Source organism: Canis lupus, chromosome 23 (genome assembly GCF_003254725.2).
Source record: "Canis lupus dingo isolate Sandy chromosome 23, ASM325472v2, whole genome shotgun sequence".
NCBI lineage: Eukaryota > Metazoa > Chordata > Mammalia > Carnivora > Canidae > Canis > Canis lupus.
In genome coordinates this window covers 30,503,306-30,521,610 of record NC_064265.1, presented here as the reverse complement: position 1 = coordinate 30,521,610, position 18,305 = coordinate 30,503,306, and the positions used below count along the sequence as shown (strand labels likewise).

At 43.8% G+C, this 18,305-nt stretch overlaps 1 protein-coding gene across 9 annotated transcripts; it reads right to left on the bottom strand.

Moving 5' to 3' along the window:
* Positions 1–771: 771 nt before the first annotated feature.
* On the bottom strand, positions 772–17,735 carry CDV3 (CDV3 homolog). Of its 9 annotated transcripts, none has more exons than XM_035705292.2 (6): positions 17,114–17,722; positions 16,352–16,428; positions 8,204–8,349; positions 4,550–4,709; positions 3,086–3,135; positions 772–2,684 (listed from the first exon to the last, which is right to left on the bottom strand). In XM_035705292.2, exons 1-6 carry the CDS (start codon positions 17,351–17,353, stop codon positions 2,668–2,670), a joined length of 690 nt encoding a protein of 229 aa, XP_035561185.1. In that variant the 5' UTR covers positions 17,354–17,722; the 3' UTR covers positions 772–2,667. The 9 variants fall into 9 exon arrangements, with proteins under 9 accessions (XP_035561185.1, XP_025304565.1, XP_048955784.1 ...); XM_025448781.3 differs by lacking the exon at positions 772–2,684 and adding an exon at positions 2,769–2,957; XM_025448780.3 differs by having other exon boundaries at positions 772–3,135; positions 4,550–4,703; positions 17,114–17,735.
* Positions 17,736–18,305: the final 570 nt, after the last annotated feature.

Genomic DNA, 18,305 nt, shown 5'->3' with positions numbered 1-18,305 from the left:
GACATATTGAATAGCCCCATTTAGGGTAAATGTCCAGAAAGAGAAATCTAAAGATAAAAGCTATTGTTGCTCAAGGCAGGCGACTTGGGGAAATGGTACGGGACGGCTAATTGATAGGGAATTTTTTGGGGGTGGTGAGTTATGTTCCAGAATTCAGTGGTGATGGCTGCATAACTTTTGAGAATATACTAAAAACTAAGTGTATACTTTAGAAAGGCAACTTTTACCTCAGGAAAAAACTGTGGAGGAATTCAGAGAGAATAGTGAGTGACAGGGACTGTGTTTTGTAAGTGTTCTATTTTAAGTAGGGCTGTCAAGAAAAAAAATCTCAAATCGAGGAGCTGGAATGACCAAGTAGCAGTTAACATTAAACATTTAAACTCCATTACCAAAAGTGACTCGAAATATACTTTCTCTAGCTTAGAAACGTAGGGTCTACAATGCAGACTAAATCCTGAACTTTAAAGGATGGCTGATCCCCTTGCCATGGTTTATGACGAAATGTAATATACTAACAAAGAAAAAAAGTGTATTTCAATGCTTTAACTTTGGTAAATACTCAATCTAGCTCTGCAGCCCCCTTCACTCCAGGTATGTCTTAACAGAGGACTCTGGAAACGTTCCTCCAACAGAAGGTTCCCCTGCTGAGTACGGTCCTCCTACAGTGGTGGAGGCATGGCACCAGTTAGCCATTTTCAAAGAGGATGAAGATCAAGAATAAAAACTACGGTGGTGGGGTGTTAAAGAATAAAAACTGTTAAGACCGCAAAATCCATATATTTATTTTATTGAATTTGTTAATGTTACAGAGTTCTTACACTGCCAAACCATGCCTGAGAATTCAAAGAAAGAAATGGTACAATGGACAGCCTCACCCACCCATCATACAGTATATTAAAACTTGATTCATGTGCATTTTTATAATTTCACAATCTTTTAAAAAGTTGTAACAAGAGTTGGAATTTCAAATCTCCTGCAGGTCTTCAGGTTTCTAGTATAGTATGCCATTAAATAAATGTTCCACATACTCATCTCAGTTCATTCCTCAGTAACACAACCCCCAACAAAATTTTGCTGGAGAAAAAAAAAAGGTATACTTTTCAGGGGAAATATGTGGCTCAAGGTCCAAGAGATAAGATTTTTGGTTCCCAAATGAAGTCTTCAGTTTAACCAAGAATCCCTTGTTTCTTGCTTAATCATCCAACCTCTTCTTGGCTGGCTCAGCTACTCACCCCAGTACACCAGAAGGCAGACACCCTGCCCGCCACCTCAAACACCATCACGGCCCAGATGTGGTGGGCAGGTCCTGTCCGGAGACACGGTCACCTCCTGGGAGCCCATTCCTGCACTGACACTCTCATCCAGACTGAACTCTAAGGGATGCCCCCACACCAGGATAGCTCTACACCCTCACTTGCTTCACTCTTGCCGGTAGCAAGTCTGCAGCTCCTGCATTTGGCAAAGGGATCTATGATAGAGAAACCCAGACTCTGCATAAAGTGGTCACACACCACTTTGAAATCTCTCTATTGAACCAAAGATAACAAAACTAGTCAATTACCAGACTATCTTATTAGATGGAAAGACTTCTCAGTAATCCTGGGTAGCTTCCTGAAGTCCCTTTAGGGACTAAAAATTACTGGATAGTTTAAGCTGTAATTATTATAAACAGAAGTGCTACATCACCTGTCTTTCGCCCCTGACTCTTCAAATGAACATAAAGACATACCAGAAGGTTGGTAACAGAGCTAAACTGGCACAATCACTGCATCTATAGAATGTCCAATACCTGAAAAATTTGGGCACGAGTGTATCTGGAAATCTTATCAAAGATCATACAAGATCTGTGAAAACCTAAGTGGCTTTTAGGTTAAGGTTCTGCTCATGTTGCTCTGAATTGATAAGGACAGGTCAGTGAATCCCTTGGCCTGAGCAGAACCCATACTCCTTCCACTGCAGTTTCCTGTACAGTTTTGACCTGATTAGAGGAGGCTTAGCAGCACCTGAAGTAGAGCCCCCCACATCCACTGCCCTTGACATCAAAGGCTATTTGGTTCCACTCTAGGGATTGGCAAATTCACGAGACACTTCACAATTCTAATGCATATTTCAGGTTACTTATTTAACCAAGCAATATGCTCTGTCAAAGAATTTATTCCAAGTCAAAGGAAAAAAAGAAAAAAAAAAAGGCCTTAATGTGGACACAGAATAAAGCACTACCCAAATAAAAAAATCACTAAAAGAAGTAAGATTACTCCCTCCCCCACCCCCTTTCCCACTTGGTGGACCCAAGTTCAGTTGAATTTAATCTGTGGTTACCTCAGAATACAACTCAAAGTTTAAATTATAAAATCACAACCATACACAGATCATCTGAACACATGAGTTCTTTTGAGAGCGGCATGTTCCAGGAAGTCTAACACAGCCCACTACAGAGTATTCCTTAAGGGTGGGGCACAGGACAGGTTAATTAAGGTCACTTAAATCTTCATCTTTTACAGCAGATCAGAACCCAGATGGCTGACTTTCTGCAGGATTTCTGATAGGAATCCAGTAGAGCTGGTTTCAAGCTTCACACCGACACTTACTAGCTGTAACCTTCGTGTCCAGAAGTTGTGATCCACATGAAGTCCGCAACGAGTGCAGCAAACCTGAGGTAGTCAGCCCTTACGAAGGCTCAGTATCTGAACATAAGAAGATTTTGAAATGACCACTGGCTGCAGTTTGTTTTTGTATTTGCAGAGTAATAATGAAAGAACACTGCTGAATCTAGTTCACGCATTTATAGAATGAGAATCCCCCTAAATCCAATATATACAAAGAGCAGCTGTGACACTTCTACTTCCATAGTGCCAGAGGACCGGTCACTTATATGGAGTGGTTCTGCATCGGCTGTGGATCCAGCAGAGATCAGATGATGAAAGGCTGTTCCTGGTGGTTAGCTGCAGTCTAGTTACCTTAGAAGGGTTAGCAAAGACCATTCCTTAATTGTACTGTGTGTGGCTGCTTTTCTGATTTTCAAGCACAGCATACTGGTTGTCTAGCTGAAGTTTAAGGGCCTGGTTTTTTGAAACCTCATCCCTACCTCTAGTTTTGTGTCTTACTACTTCAAAGCTCTTCTCCATTTCTTTATCCCTACGGGAAAAGAAATGTAATCAGTAAATATTTCTTCTTCACTGGGTTGTTTCGTAAATATTTTTCCTTAAAAAAAAAAAAAAAAAAGAAAAGAAAAAGAAAAAGAAAAAGCCACCCCCTTGAAGTAGCCTGAGGAAGAAGGGAAACTGGTATAGGAGTCTCGCTTTCCCAAAGTCTGCCTTACACTACACTTGCTTTTACAAAGGACCTGTTAGTATGGCGACAGCTTTTATTCCTAATGGTGAAAATCCTCTTCAGATTTCTTATGGTTAGTGAAAGAAAGTAGTTCTTATAAAAGTGAAGTGGCATAATGCAAACTTTCTGAAAGCAGAGGATCTTCTTTGCTTTACGGCACTCTGGCTTAGGAATGGTTTCACAGGAATGCTCAACTTTCAACAGAAGGGGAAACCTGCAATCATCATCAATTCATTTCCTGGGCTTCAACAAATATTGAAGCTTTATGGTCCTATTTTCTGTGGTAGCAAATCTATTTGAACACTATTTACTGCAAACCTATTTTGGGCCCAACTTGAAGACAACTACAAAATCAAAAGGCTATCTAATGACACGGTGATTCTAAGAGTTACTTTTATTTTTAAGCAAATAGTAAACAATACATCTCCTTATGCATAAGGGCAACAATTTTCTTATTCAAGTAAAGTTCTACTCATTAGTCAATGATTTTTCCCTCACTTCTACTTTATGGGAGTGGATCAGAAAGATGAGTGTGGGAAATCACTGCCCCTTATTTTGTCGGACAGAGCAGAGGAGCAAGTCCAAGTGGAGGCTTAAACTCACACCAGCTGGGCTCTCAAAGAGGCAAGAAGGCTGGGATTTACTTTAAAAGCCACCTCCCCAAAACCAGTATTTCCATCTGATGTCCTTTACATTTCTTCCCATTTTATTTACTTTATAAAATTCATGTCCCTAAAAAAGATGTGGAAGTGCCATATGTGGTCATTTAATTCCAGGTAGCATTCATTTTAAGTACCTGCTGAAATAAGATTATTTTAATATTAGATTTACAAATGCCAACATCTCTCATCTATTCACATCAACTGGGAATACACTGAAATACTGCTCTTACATTTCTAGTTTCCATGATATGAGGAACATAAGCCAGCAATAATGTACTTAACAAGAATTCTAACTAGATGAGACTTGTCATAGCTACAGAACACATAAACCAGGAATAAAGAAACTTTTGTAGACAATGTCTATTCTTTGGTGCTTTCTTCACTGCTCCCTCAAGGGTCTTCACCCCTTTCCCCACCCTGGTCTCAGCTGTCAGATGCAGCCTGGGCTTTACCAAGGAGACTCCCTACCACCCCAGATGAGTTTTCCCATCTCCTACAGCCCACACTGGCCAAGGGACAGGGCTCCCAGACAAAAGGAAAGAGTTAAGAGTACTTACTTCCGGCTTTCTACATGCTTGGCAGTGGACTGCAGGGATGGGAACTGTGTATCACTGTAGATTTCTGGTGGTCCTTGTGGTGTTTTCCTTGTTGTGGTTAACCTGGCTCCAGGAGGCCTATACACACCACTAGTCATTGCCGGTTCTGGGGTTTCTGTAACTAACATTTTGTAACAGTTAAGAGAAACTATTCAAATGCCTGCCAGTTTAGTCTGCTAGTCTCACATTCCAGTAACTTGACAATTAGAGGAAAAAACCCCAATACCTACATAAGAAATCTCTGGACAACAGAAGGAAAGTTATCTGAGGAAATGTCTCAAAGTGAAAATGCTCTAGCTTTCCAGGGCAGTCTTCTCTAACTTCTTTTCCATGTGCAACTTTAATTACTTATGTAAACGAGTTCTTTTTCGAAATCAACTTACTGGAACTAGGAGTAATCTGCTGGATCTGGAAGACAGACCCATTAGGGACCGTCTTTCAGAACGGCACTATCCCAGCCCTCAGTTTATATATTGGGGTAAATGTGGTAATCACTTCTTTACCTGGGTGGTGGGTTAAATAACATGCCTCGTGTGAAGAATTTATTTACTAAAATGCTTGTGTATACATTTAATTCTAAATGACCAATAAAAAATAAACTATTATAAATCTTTACTATTTCCTTGTCTTCCACATTAATGGATCTTAAGCTTCTTCATCGTGTTTTATACACACAAGTTAACGCAGGGAAAAAAAACTAAGCAGCTGAGCAGCCCAGACAGCCCGGAGTCTTCCAGGATGGCTAACATTTTTCGGGACAGAGCCTTCCAGCTTTTTCCCTATGTATCATTTTTTTCTCCCCATTCTCAATACAGATTTTTTTTTATGTGTTTTCCATTTATCAAAAACTTCGTTTCAAATAAACGCCTACATCAACATTTATTAGCTGTAATATAATGCAGTCATTTGAATACTACTATAATGGCTTATTGTCTCATACAGCTTTTAATTAAGTGTGGGAAAGCTATAATATAACACACATTCATTAGTGACTGAGCACCTGCTACATGTCAGGTGCTGTTCTAAACTACACAGTAGGGGTACAAATGTTAAGAACATGCCTCATGAACTGGATATATTCAGGCCGCTAGCTGCACATAGCTATTTGAAATGAAGTAAACTTAAGAATTCACTTCCTTAGTTAGATTAGTCTTATTTTAAGCACCCAAAGCCACCTCTGGCTAGCAGCTACTACAGTGAACAGTGCCATCCCATCACCGCAATAAGTACTATTGGACAGTGTTATCCTCGAGGGAGGATATATTTATATATGTAAAGGTTGGGGCCATACCAAAAATGAAAGTAGGGGGTCTGGAAAGGGAGCACAGGACAGAAAGGGTGAAAACCGAACAAGGCCTGAAAGAAGTAAGGCAACAAACATACCTAGAGTTGGTAAACAAGCCAAATCTGGTCTGACTCCTGATTTTATAAATGTTTTACTGGAACAGAGCTAGACTCACTGGATGTATGTATGGTTTATGGTTGCTTTTGTGCTCTTACAGCAGGTCTGGCTAATTAAAAGCCATCTTCTGCACAGCCCTCAAAACCTGAATTACGTATTATCTGGCCCTTTGCAGAAAAAGCTTAGAGACTCTTAATATAAAGGAACTCGGGCTGAGAATATATGCACAAAGGGGCTGCAACAACCATGTGCCTGGCACCTTCAAGGAGAAGAGTAAGCGAGGAGCAGATTAAAAGGGACACCAAGTGAGAAAGAGAAAGAGATTACAAGGCAGTTATCCAAGGACTTCCAAGTCACTGAGAACTTCTGCTCCTGCCCGAGTAGAGGGGCCACCACTGGGTATTTGTGAACAGCAAATGTACAGAAGCAGGCAGACCAGTTAAGAGGTTACCTCAGTAATCCATGTAAAAAATTAATTTAGATTGGGAGCAAGAAAAAGGTCTCAGAGAGGACTCCCAAGATTTGTGGCCTAAGTGACTGAAAGAATAGCAATGAGATTAGGGAAGCTGTGTGTGATGGATATAACTGACCCCTGACATGGGTTTGAACTACAGGGCTCCGCCTACATACGGATTTTTTTTAAAAAGATTTTTATTTATTCATGAGAGACAGAGAGAGACAGAGGCAGAGACACAGGCAGAGGGAGAAGCAGGCTCCCTGGGTCCTGCTTTTATTAAAGGCTGCTGTACATAATCATAAGGATTGTCAGAGACACAAGCAGAGGGAGAGGCAGGCTCCCTGCAGGGAGCCCGACGCGGGACTCAATCCCAGGACTCCAGGATCATAGCCCGGGTCAAAGGCAGGCACCGAACTGCTGAGCCACCCAGGGATCCCCCAGATTTTTTGATATAGTATTGTAAGCATATTTTTTAATGATTTTACTACTCTTTATCTAGCTTATTCTAAGAACACAGTATCATAAATATATAAAATATGTATAAATTGAATGTTATGGTAAGGCTTCTAGCCACAGTAGGCTCTCAGTAGTTAAATTTTGGGACGGGGGTTCAGGGCCCCCACCCTCATGTTGTTCAAGAGTCTACTGTACACAAAGAGTTCAGTTTGGGGTATGTGGGATATCAAGATGCCAGGTAGGCAGTTAAGATATAGGTTATGTGTCTGGTGACCATGAGAGATCTGAGCTGATGTGAATTTTGGGAGTCGCTGGCATTAGAGACTGCCAAGGGAGTGAGGGCATGAAGAGAGCAGCAGGGGCTGAGCGCTGGGGTAGGTTCGAAGAGGTAGGAGAGAAGAAATTCCAGCCAGGGAGACTGAGGACTGCCTACCAAAGTAGCAGGAGACTGTGGTGTCCTGGAAGCCAACAGTGTGTTGGTGTGATCAGCTATGGCAAATGCTGCTGATGGGGCAACTCGTGTTGAGGAGTGAGATTTGGGACACTGAGTTTAGCAATTCTGAGGGCATCAGGATCAGTGACAGATGCAGTAAAAAAAAAAAGTTAAATGGAAAAAAAATATACACATAGCCAAGGGCTGGAAATGATGCAAGAATGCTGACACACTAGTTATCTGTCATCTCTGGGCAGGATTTGGAGTGATTTGATATTCTTTATATTATTCTGCATAAAAAAATACATTATAAAGCAATGCTCCTTAAACTTTTCTCAACACTGCCCTTCTAGACATCAATTTTGTAAACACCATGCCCCCACACCAGGAAATGTTAATACCACAGATACGCTGTGCATACACTTTGTCTGGTGGGCAACAAACCACTAAAAGATTTCTTCACACCCCCCCCCCACCAAAAACCACTTCTTATCAACACTTAGGAGTGATAAAATGTACCCTTCTGAGAATTCATGCTTTAAGACAGAGTAAAATGGGGAATGGGAGAAAAAACACGTAAATGGAAACACCAGTACTCCATAGCCTTAGCCAATCATCAAAAATTAAGTATTTAAGTTTGGCAAGTTAGTTTACATATAAATTTAAGCAACCCAAAAAAGCATGCATCTTAACTTCCAAATTCCTTTACTTAGATGTAGAAGTCTTTAAACAGACATATACAAACCTCTCCCAAGAACAGAAAGGAACCCCACTCATTCTACCCCAAGTAAACATATAGTTGAATGCCTTGCTAAGTGCATGAAACTATACATGGACATCTTTATGAAAACAAAATATTAAGATTACCAATTACTGCAGCAGGAGGTGCTTGTACTGGAGCTGTTTTATTCCAGGGACCTGAAGACTTTTCTACACCACCACCGCCACCTCCACCTTCTTCCCAGTTATCACCGGGATCTTCTCTTTTCTCATTATCATCTTCTTCCTTTTCACTATTGGAAAAGGAAACAAGTGAATTTAATTATAGAACTACCAGGAAGAGTCTAAAATCTTAGTTGTACCAATGCTGATCTGTGTGACCCTAAGAGAAGTCACCTAACCTCTTCAGAGCCCCAAACGCCCCACTTGTTTAAAAGAAACAGACACAAGGAGGGGATTTTATCTGTCATACACTGGGACTTCCACCTGACTTCATATGAAAGGAATTTCATTACTAAAAAAGGTTTAGAAAACCACTTGGTCTGACAGTCTCTGCTCTCCTTTTTGCAACCTCATATACTCATACTCAACATTTAGATATTTGACATGCCAGACTAATGACAATCCTTATGATTATGTACAGCAGCCCTTAGTAAAAGCAGGACCCAGGCTAAGTAAGACTAAATCACACAACTAAGGGAGGAAGAGAGGCCAGGCTTATCTGAAAAAAAAAAAAAAGGGGGGGACTTGAGGGATTTAGAGTGTAATTGCTGGATTTTTCCAGGACCACAGTGGACAAACAGGCACTCATGGTAAGCATATTTTCAGTGATCAAATGGTTTTTAGAGGTTGTATAATTTCATTTGCTAATCCTTTAGCACATATTACAAAATACTCTCGAAATCAGAATTCCCATTCCAACAGAACAAGCAAGCATGTATTCAGTGTTCACATCAGTGCTACAGACCATTAGTGCCAGTCCCTACTGTTTGACAAAGGAATATGGAGAACTGGTCCTTATCACCAGATATGCCACCTATTTGGAAAAGAGGATAAAAAAAAAATCCTCAGTATTTGGCTTTAGCTAAGTGTAAATATGCAAGATACCCTCTTCAGTGGATACCTTACCCTTAGGCTGGCTGTGGTGTTTATGTCAATTTCTTATTTCTTTATTCTTGACTTAGCTGGAGTCAGGAATCAGGGAGCTACCTGTTAAATCTAACCCCCTTTCTGCCACTATTTCTCTCCTACAGAAAAAACTGGGCTGTTGCTTAAAGTGGTTCTCGGCCTTTCACTTTTAGACTTTTCTCCCTTTGGTGCCTGGTCAGTGATCAAGGCCTTAACAACGTATGGATGACTCCCGCCCTGCCCTGTGTGACCCTGGGGACATCATGGCCTCTCTTGAGTTCTGCAAAGGACATCTAAGGGTGCTTTCCTTCCATTCCTAGGAGAACAAGGAAAATGCTGGCTGTAAGATAAATGTCTTGAATAACTAACGGTCTCCTTTAAAGACACTTATAAAACAATTTCAAAGACAATGCCCACGAACAGGTGATTCCAGAAATCCGAGGCCCCTGGCAGCAATCAGGGAGGGAAAGGGGAATGAACTAGTCATCTTCAATCTGCATTTGTAGCATGACTTTAGACTATAGAGTTCAAAAGGAAGAAAGAATGAGAATGTGGCCAAGCCACCCTTCAGTTTTCCTTTAACACAGAACAGAATCCCATGAGCCATCTGTCAGGCCTATGCTGACATGGAACTAATACTCACGTCCATTACGTCAGTGGCTTACAAAGAAATCTATTCACCTAATGTTAAGTAGAAGGACATTTTGATTTTTAAAAAAAGGGTTTGAAAAAGTAGCTGGGTGCTAGAATGCACTGATTTTATCTTTTACATGCAGCAAGCAGTTATGAGCAAATTCTAAAGCCCGACTTCTGGTTCATATCATCTGGGCTCCACCACTGACTAGCCAGAGACTGAGTACCGCCCTCAAATCTTGTATGCCTCAGTTCCCTCCTATGTAAAAATGGGAATAACAGCCCCATTATGAAAATTAAATGAGGGCAGCCCGGGTGGCTCAGCGGTTTAGCGCCGCCTTCAGCCCAGGGCGTGATCCTGGAGACCCGGGATCGAGACCCACATCGGGCTCCCCACGTGGAGCCTGCTTCTCCCTCTGCCTGTGTCTCTGCCTCTCTCTCTCTCTGTGCCTCTCATGAATAAATAAATAAAATTAAAAAAAAAAAAAAAGAAAATTAAATGAGTTAATAGACACAAGCACAAAGAACAGTGCCTGGCACATAGTAAGTGCTGGTAAATGTTTTTACATGCTTTTTTTTGGTAAAGGGGGTGTGCAGTGGGAGAGAAAATCTTAATTAAGCAGACTCCATGCGGAGTGTGGCTTCTGACATGGGGCTCCATCTTACGACCCGAGCTGAAATCTTAAGAGTCAGACGCTTAACTGACTGTACCACCGGGTGCCCCACTATTAGACTTTTTATTACCCACCTGAGTTTTCAAACACATGCCACCTTTATACTAGGAAAAAATAAAACCGGACAAAACTCAAAATTCCCAAACCCCACAACATGAACATGTTCTTTTTAAATGGATTTTTAAAAATAGATACAAACACTATGACCCTGTTTTCTAAAGTTTATATGTGGCATGAATGACCAGGTAAGGATATAAAGGTCCTAATTTATCCCGGAGTCTAACAGTGGTATCCAAACATTAGAACTGTCCCCAAAGACTTTTTTTTAGTTACCCACTTCTGAGAACCATGCCAATGTAATTATACTTTCATGCAATTTGCTTGGTTCATGAGTAAAAACATGAGTCTTATTTATCTAGTTACATAAGACTAGTTAGTAATGTCCCAGTAACCCAATCCCAGCCACACAGGGAGGTAAGACCCCTACAAAGATTTTAAGAACCTTCATGGCACTTTTACACTCATATATACCTCCCTACCCAAGATATGCTGGCTTTCAGCTGGTCATTTACATTGTGAAACAGTTAACTCAGCAAAATGTGCTGAATCACTATTGTTCAAATATACACACTGGACTCTAAAATAATTTTCCTTCAAATTACTTTAATATTTGGTGATTAATACCCATCTAAACTCCAGACCTATCAGCTTGTAGTAAGCAATCAACTGAAAACCAAAATTTTAAGAGCAGAGTATCACTAAGCAGAAGGAATTATAGACCATTCTTGCCATTTAATGGTGTTATACCTTTCAAATGTCCTTAAATATATAGTTTCTCTAACTCACCATAAAATATTAAAGAAAAATCCCTATTTGGTCTGATAGAATACTGACAGTCCAATGTAAAAAGGAAGTTCATTTATTGTCTAGTGTTTATTGCCCCTTCACCCTCAGAAACAAGAACGAATAAATCACAAATCTAAAAACCCCTTTCAGGGCAGTCCTGGTGGTTCGGCAGTTTAGCGCCGCCTTCAGCTCGGGGTATGATCCTGGAGACGGGATCGAATCCCACGTCGGGCTCCCTGCATGGAGCCTGCTTCTCCCTCTGCCTGTGTCTCTCTGCCTGTGTGTGTGTCATGAATAAATAAATCTTTAAAAAAATAAATAAAAACCCCTTTCAATTATAAACTAAGAATCACTGAATTAAAGGGATTGTGTATCTGTAAAAAAGGCTCAAGACAACTTAAGATTCAAAAGTATTAACCATGGAAATTGTCTTGTCAAGATTCTTCATTCAGTAGAGGGAACAAAGGCCCAGAGATGCTAAAAAGCCTTGCAAAAAATGCCATAGGACTAGATCAAGGGCAAGGTAGAAATGATTTTAAACATCTGCTCACTTTTTTTCTTACACACTCCAGAAAATGTCAAATCTCTAAATGCCATTAAGACAAATGTTGCAAAGAATCATTTCCACAGAAGACAATTAGGAGGAAATTTGGTATTTGACCCAAATAGAACATATAGCTTCTTGTCAACTAAATTTCCCACTTCTAAACACTATACTGCTACTTGTAAATACATTATCGCATTTTAAAGAATATGGTCTTAAATATGCCAAAGTCTATAAGGCACTGCTGGGGGTATAGGAGAAGGACGCTAGAAAAGGGAGTATTTACTGAGTATCTAGGAGGCCAGGCCCTGTCCTACCACTTTACAAAGTTAAACCTCACCCAGGGAGGCAGGAGAACCCATTGTACACAGGAGGAAACTGACACTCAGACATTTAAGTCCCTTCCCCAGGGCTACAAAGTAGCACAGCCAATCCCTGGGTTTCCAGAGCTCATACTCTCATGTTGCCTCTTATTTCATTTTATCCTCTTTTATCCCCTCTAACATATGACACAGAAATTTTCTCTATTTTGAGAAATTCACTTCCAGCAAGGTTGATCAGGATTACACATCCTGCAGCAGTTTATTAATAAAGATGGAACATCCTTACCTCTTTATCTCACAGGACATTACACGAGGGTTTATACATCCTAACCCTCCTTCCCCAACACTAGGATTTTAACAGCTGAAACAAAATCCAGACTTAACTGAGCCTCTGCTAGAATGCTAGGCATCTCCACTGGTTGACCCTAATATCCAATCACTGTTATAACAGTAAAATGGAGATAGACGTGGCCTGATGAACCATGCTGGGGCTCAAATGGCAATGCGCTCTGACAAGGACTTTCTCAACCCTTACACACGGGAGACTAAGCGTGTGTCTCCTGTGTTCCAAAGCATCCTGCCTGTCACTGAAATAATCTACTGGGTTTACAGTAAAGCAGGAGTTATTTCCACAACCCTGAGGTCTGGCACACTGCAGCCACACTAATATTTCCTACAATAAATCCAGGTTGCATGCAGGAACAATTTAACCAGCTCCACCTAATGGGTTCAAAGGTCTAAATTCCTTAAGAGTGTTCCTCAAAACTCCCCAAAACAAACAAAAAAACCACTGGGCTCCAAGAATTCATTTTTTTTAAAGATAAGCCCAACATGGGGCTTGAACTCAACTGAGACTGAATCTCATGCTTCACATACTGAGCCAGCCAGGCACCCCTCCAAGAACTCAGTTCAATACTGAAACATGACAAATGTTCAACATTTAGTAACATCAAATATTAAATGCAATCTTTCTCCCCTGTGCCCCCCACAGAAAACCCATGTTAAAGATGAGAGGGCTATAGGTTCTATTTAGATTGTTCAACAATTTAAACTCCAGTGTTAAGGCACCTTCTTTTATCACCTTCCCAATGGCACCCCTCTAAAGAATTTGTCTATATGTAACGATGACCTTGAATACGTCTATCAATTTAGACACAAAATTTGACACAAGACCTTATAGTCCTACTCTTGGCACCTTAAATCTTGAGCTAGTTGGTAAATGTGAGATAGAACATTAATAACTTATGTTTCCTACTGAAAAATGTCCTCTTTCAAATGCACACTGATCTTTAATAAGGGGCCAGCATGCTAACCTACCGTAAGGTCTAGAGTCAAGAACTTTAAGGCTATATGCAGTATCTATAGCTGACTAGAGATTAAAGCAAGTGTGACAAAAAATGACCAAGAGATCTAAGCATAGATTATATGGGTACTTATTTCATAACTCATGCAACTTTTGAGGTTTCTAATTTTTCAAAGCAGAAAACTGGATGAAAAATTTTAAGAGTTTAAGGCTGAAAATTTCCAGATATTTTAAGTCAACGTCCAAAGTTTCATATTTCCTTGTCTCACACTGAGATAGCAAGTCTGCCTCTCTCATGAAGAAAAAGGTAACAGATGAAAGGCATAATCAGCCACCATAGCTTCTAGAAGATACCTCACCTTCTCTGTCTCCTCCTTAGGGATTCTGCCTAAAAGGTTATCAACTGTGGAAGACAATAATTCAAGGTCTACAGTGATGTTTAACACCCTGAGAGGGATTTTTGTTTTGGTTATACTAATGCCAACTGGAACATGTCATTTTCTCGTATCGGGTCCATAGTGAATTGACTCACCAGAGTCTAACATTAGTCATGATAGTAGTAGGTAGCGCAACTCCACTTGTCCTCAATCTTGGTATTATAAATCTGGTGCCTCATGGGAAGTAATAGAGAAATTCCAAAGACTAAGTTATTCTAATTTACCTACTGAACAGGGAAGATAAGATTAATATTACCTACTGGGTATTTCACAAATACTGTTCAAAAATCCTCACAATAATGCTAGCAGTTGTCTCAATACTGTAGATCAGAATCAACATTCAAAAGTAATGACCTGCTGAAGGTCACAAATAAGCAGCAGGCTAAAACCCAAATTTGTCTTTCTCCAAAGTCCATGTTTTGTGAACATCATCAACTCCACCCCATTTATGTGAGTAGCCTACTCCCACTCTATGAACGAGAGTTCTTTCCTCGAGGACTCCAATTCTACGGAGTTTCACCGTCAAGAAACTAAGTTTCTTGAACTTAATACAAAGTTTACAAGGATATTCATTATAGAAAGTGAAAATTTCAGTTCTTATTATTAAATCTCAGATGACTTCTCATACTCAAATCTTTCCTGAAGGCTGTTAAAATTCCTCTTTATTGAATGATCTGTGAGGGCAGCAAGACAGACTTCAGACTCCACAGTGATTGAGGATCCGCAAAAGTAGCTTCCTGAAGGTGTGTGTTTCAATGTTAGCAGGATAGAGGAGGACCTGTGGTGGACCACTTATGAGTAATGACTACATGCTAAGAATAAGGAAAACACACAACATAAAATCTGGTCAAGCAGAACTTAAACATTCCCACTAGCTGAGATTTTACCTATGCCCCTGGCAAAGATCAAAGGTAGGATTTAAAGGTTTCATCATCTTTGGAGCACCCACAAAGGAAGACAAAAATAACCTTGAATATGGATATGGGATATATAATCAATCAATGACAGGAAAACAGGCAGTTTAAATATCCTCCATAATACAATATAATCAATTTCTAGCATTTGGTGAACTTGAAACCTTCCCCCTCAGAAAGTGCTACTCTTGCTCAGTAAGTTCAACACAACCAAACACTACTCTCCCTGTCACTCAGATCTTCAGAACCTGCAGTTAAGAACCTGTGGTCAGAAAAGGCAGACCAAGAGCCTCATTCTGTACAGCCAAACAGGAACCACAAAAGGCAGTGCCACCACCCCCAACAGAGTTAAGAACTTCATGTCCCCACCTCTCGGTTTTCACAGGTCAATCTCTAGGAGAACACAGGGATATTTTCTAAACTATACCTCTTCAAAAACCTGTTACGTACAAACTCAAGTTGTTGGGAATAAAAGTGCAATCTAATCATTTCTACCTAACACGTCTACAAAAGAACCCTCAGGACTGGAGAAGGCCCATTTCCTAAAAAGTCTCCCCTCATCAATCAGGTTTCACTTTGGATAAGCTCAATGTCAAAGAGCCTAGGGCCTGGAGCTGTGGCAGACAAACGTCAAAACTATTAGCGCTGGTTTTTGAATTTGAATAACCCACTTAAAGGCCATAAATATTACCTCTTGAAGAAGTCAAAAGACAGAATTCTGTTAAGGAAAATTACTTCCTCCAGTGTGCCACGTGGTCACTGGTGTATCCAAGTTGCAAACTTTGAACCGGAGGCAGTTCGCTAGATCATTTCTGTCTTTAAATTGGGTATAAAAAGAGTTCAACCTTGAAACGGTAGAACCGTATATTCCATTCCCATTTTTTCTACTTTATGAGCCCAGGAAAATATGACATTATCTTCACGGATCTAAAACCAACTACCACAGGTTGGACTCAGTAACTTAAAATCCCCTAGGCCAATCAACCCAATTTTTAATTTGCTTTCTCAAACTTTAAAAATAACACGCTTAGACTACCTGATGCCACCCCTAGAAAAACTTTAGGGAAAATTAATCTACAGTGTTAACATACTGGTTATTCTTGGGCATGAAGGCAGCGATTAAAAAGGGCTTAGGTTTGTTCCGTAGCCGTAATTTTCAGTTTCTTGACCTCACTGTGAAAATTACACAGACCGGGTCTCCTTGTGTGAACATAAAACCTGTGCATCTGTTTAAGTACGCTTCAATTACAAAAACATGTATTAACTTAAATCCATTTCATTTTAGCTGTCTCAAATAAGCAGGCAAGCTCTCGCAGGATTTTGGAGCTGGCAACTAAAATTTGGTCAGCAGATAGAAGGGCTGCGGCCATCAGAGGGGCAAGCCCTGATAGGCAGATCTAAAGCATGAGGAGGGCACTGTGATGCCGCTTTAGGGCTGCAAAAAACCACAGAACCCCTACCCTTATCTAAACACATTTGCAACCAGACCGTACCTTATTTGCATCGCCTGAACTCGGAGGCCGCTGTAATCAACCTCTTTTTGCTCAAATTCTTTCCACTCATCTTCATCCTGTAAAACACACACACCCGTTGGTCGATTAAAGCTTTGTTAAAATACAACCAAGGCCACGCATCGCAAGGCTGGGCAAAGGGGATCAAGGGCCTAAAATTAATTAAAACTCGTTTTCTGGCCTAAAGCCCTCGTTTGCTCGCTCCCCAGGCCGAGGAGCCCGAGGACGAACGTGCCCGGCAGTCAGACCCTCACTTCCAGCGGGTCCCTTCCGGAAAGCTGTTCCTTTTTTTTTTTAAAAGCAACCGGGGAAGTCGAATAAACGCAAAAAGTCGCTATGGCTAACCCCGCGCCGAACGTCTACCCCAACGCTGTCCGGGGACCTATTCCGTCCGCGGGCAGAGGCCAGGCCGCGCCGAGCAGGGCCGCCGCCAGCGCCATGGGGAGAAAATTCTGCCCAGACGGCTGCGCTCAGGTCGCAAGAGCCAGGACTCGGGGCGGACGTCACTCCGGGTACGTGGGATCGAGGCCCGCTCGCCCCGACGGTGCCGGGGTCCCGCGGGGAGGGCGCGCCGCGGGCCGGCGTGGGAAGCCCCCGTCACATGGCCGCCTCCGCGCCCGCCCGCCCGCCGGCCCCTCCCGGACGCGTCCCCGGGCGGGCGGGCGGGCGGGCGGCCGGCGGGGGCGGGCACATGGGCGCCGGCGCGCGGCCCGGGCCCGAATCCCGGCCTCCTCGGCCCCTCACCTTAGTCGCGGCCTTGGCGGCGGCCCCGGGGCCCGCGGCCCCCGCCCCCGCGGTGCCGCCGTCGCCCGGCCGGGCCCCCGCGCCCGCCCCGCCGCCCGCCGCGCCCGCCGCTCCGCTGCTCCCGCCGGCGCCGCCCGCCGCGCCCGCCGCGCTCGCCGCCCGGCTGCTCCGCTCCTTCTTCTTCTTCTTGTCCCTCTTGGCGAAGAAGTTGTCCAGGCTCCGCTCCTCCGTCTCGGCCATGGCCGCAGCCGCCGCCTCCTCCTCGGCCCGGATGGGTGGGGCCGGCGGCGGGCGCGGCTCGCGGGGCTCCGAGCTCGGGGTCGCGGCCGGCTCTGCGCTCACGCTCCCGGGCGCGGCGACGCCTCAGCCCCGCGGGGTCGCCGAGGCGAGCGCGGCGGCGCGGGCGGCCCCCGCCGCGTGCCGGCGGGCGGTGGTACGGTCCGCCCGGGCGCTCCCGAGCCGCCGCCGCCGCCGCTCGAGGCCGCCGCCGCCGCGACCGCCGTGCAGGATCCCGCCCGCCCCGCGGCCGGAGGGGAAGAGGGAGGCGCGGGCCGGACGCTCCGGCGAGACTGCTCGGCTAGCGGCGGCGCGTGCAGGAGGAAGACACGCGCGCGCAGGCCCGGGGAGGAAGGGAGAGGGGGTGGGGAGGGGAGGGAGGGGGAGGAGGGAGGGCGGGCCACCAGCAGCGAGAGGCAGCGCCCGCGCCTGCGCGCTCAGCTCCGCCGCCGCTGTGGGAGCGCGGAGGGGCGGGGGGCGGGCGGCGGGCGGGGCGGGGGCGGGGGCGGGGCTCGCCGGGGAGCCAATCAGGCGTCAGGACGAAGCGCTTAGGCGACAATCCCGGCCCCGGGGGGCGGGGCCTCGGGCGGGGAGAGGAGGGTGTATGCTAACTAAGCGAGGCGCCCGGGGGCTCCTGCCTCCCGATTGGCTAAGGGTTTATCCTGGAGGGCGGGCGTTTAGAGGGCTAATTGGTGACTTGGCTAAAGAGGTCCGGCGAGAGGGGCGGGTGGGTCCCGTCAGAGCGCATGCGTGGGGTGCACGCGTGTGTGCTCGCTCCGAGCCAACTGTGGCCTTGCGGCTTGAACTTTAGCAAAAAACGGAAAGGCTGTGCGTTAGTAAGGCCAGCGCTGCTAAAGATGGTACCTCCTCCTCCTCCTCCTCCTCCTCCTCCTCCTCCTCCGCTCCGTTCTGTACT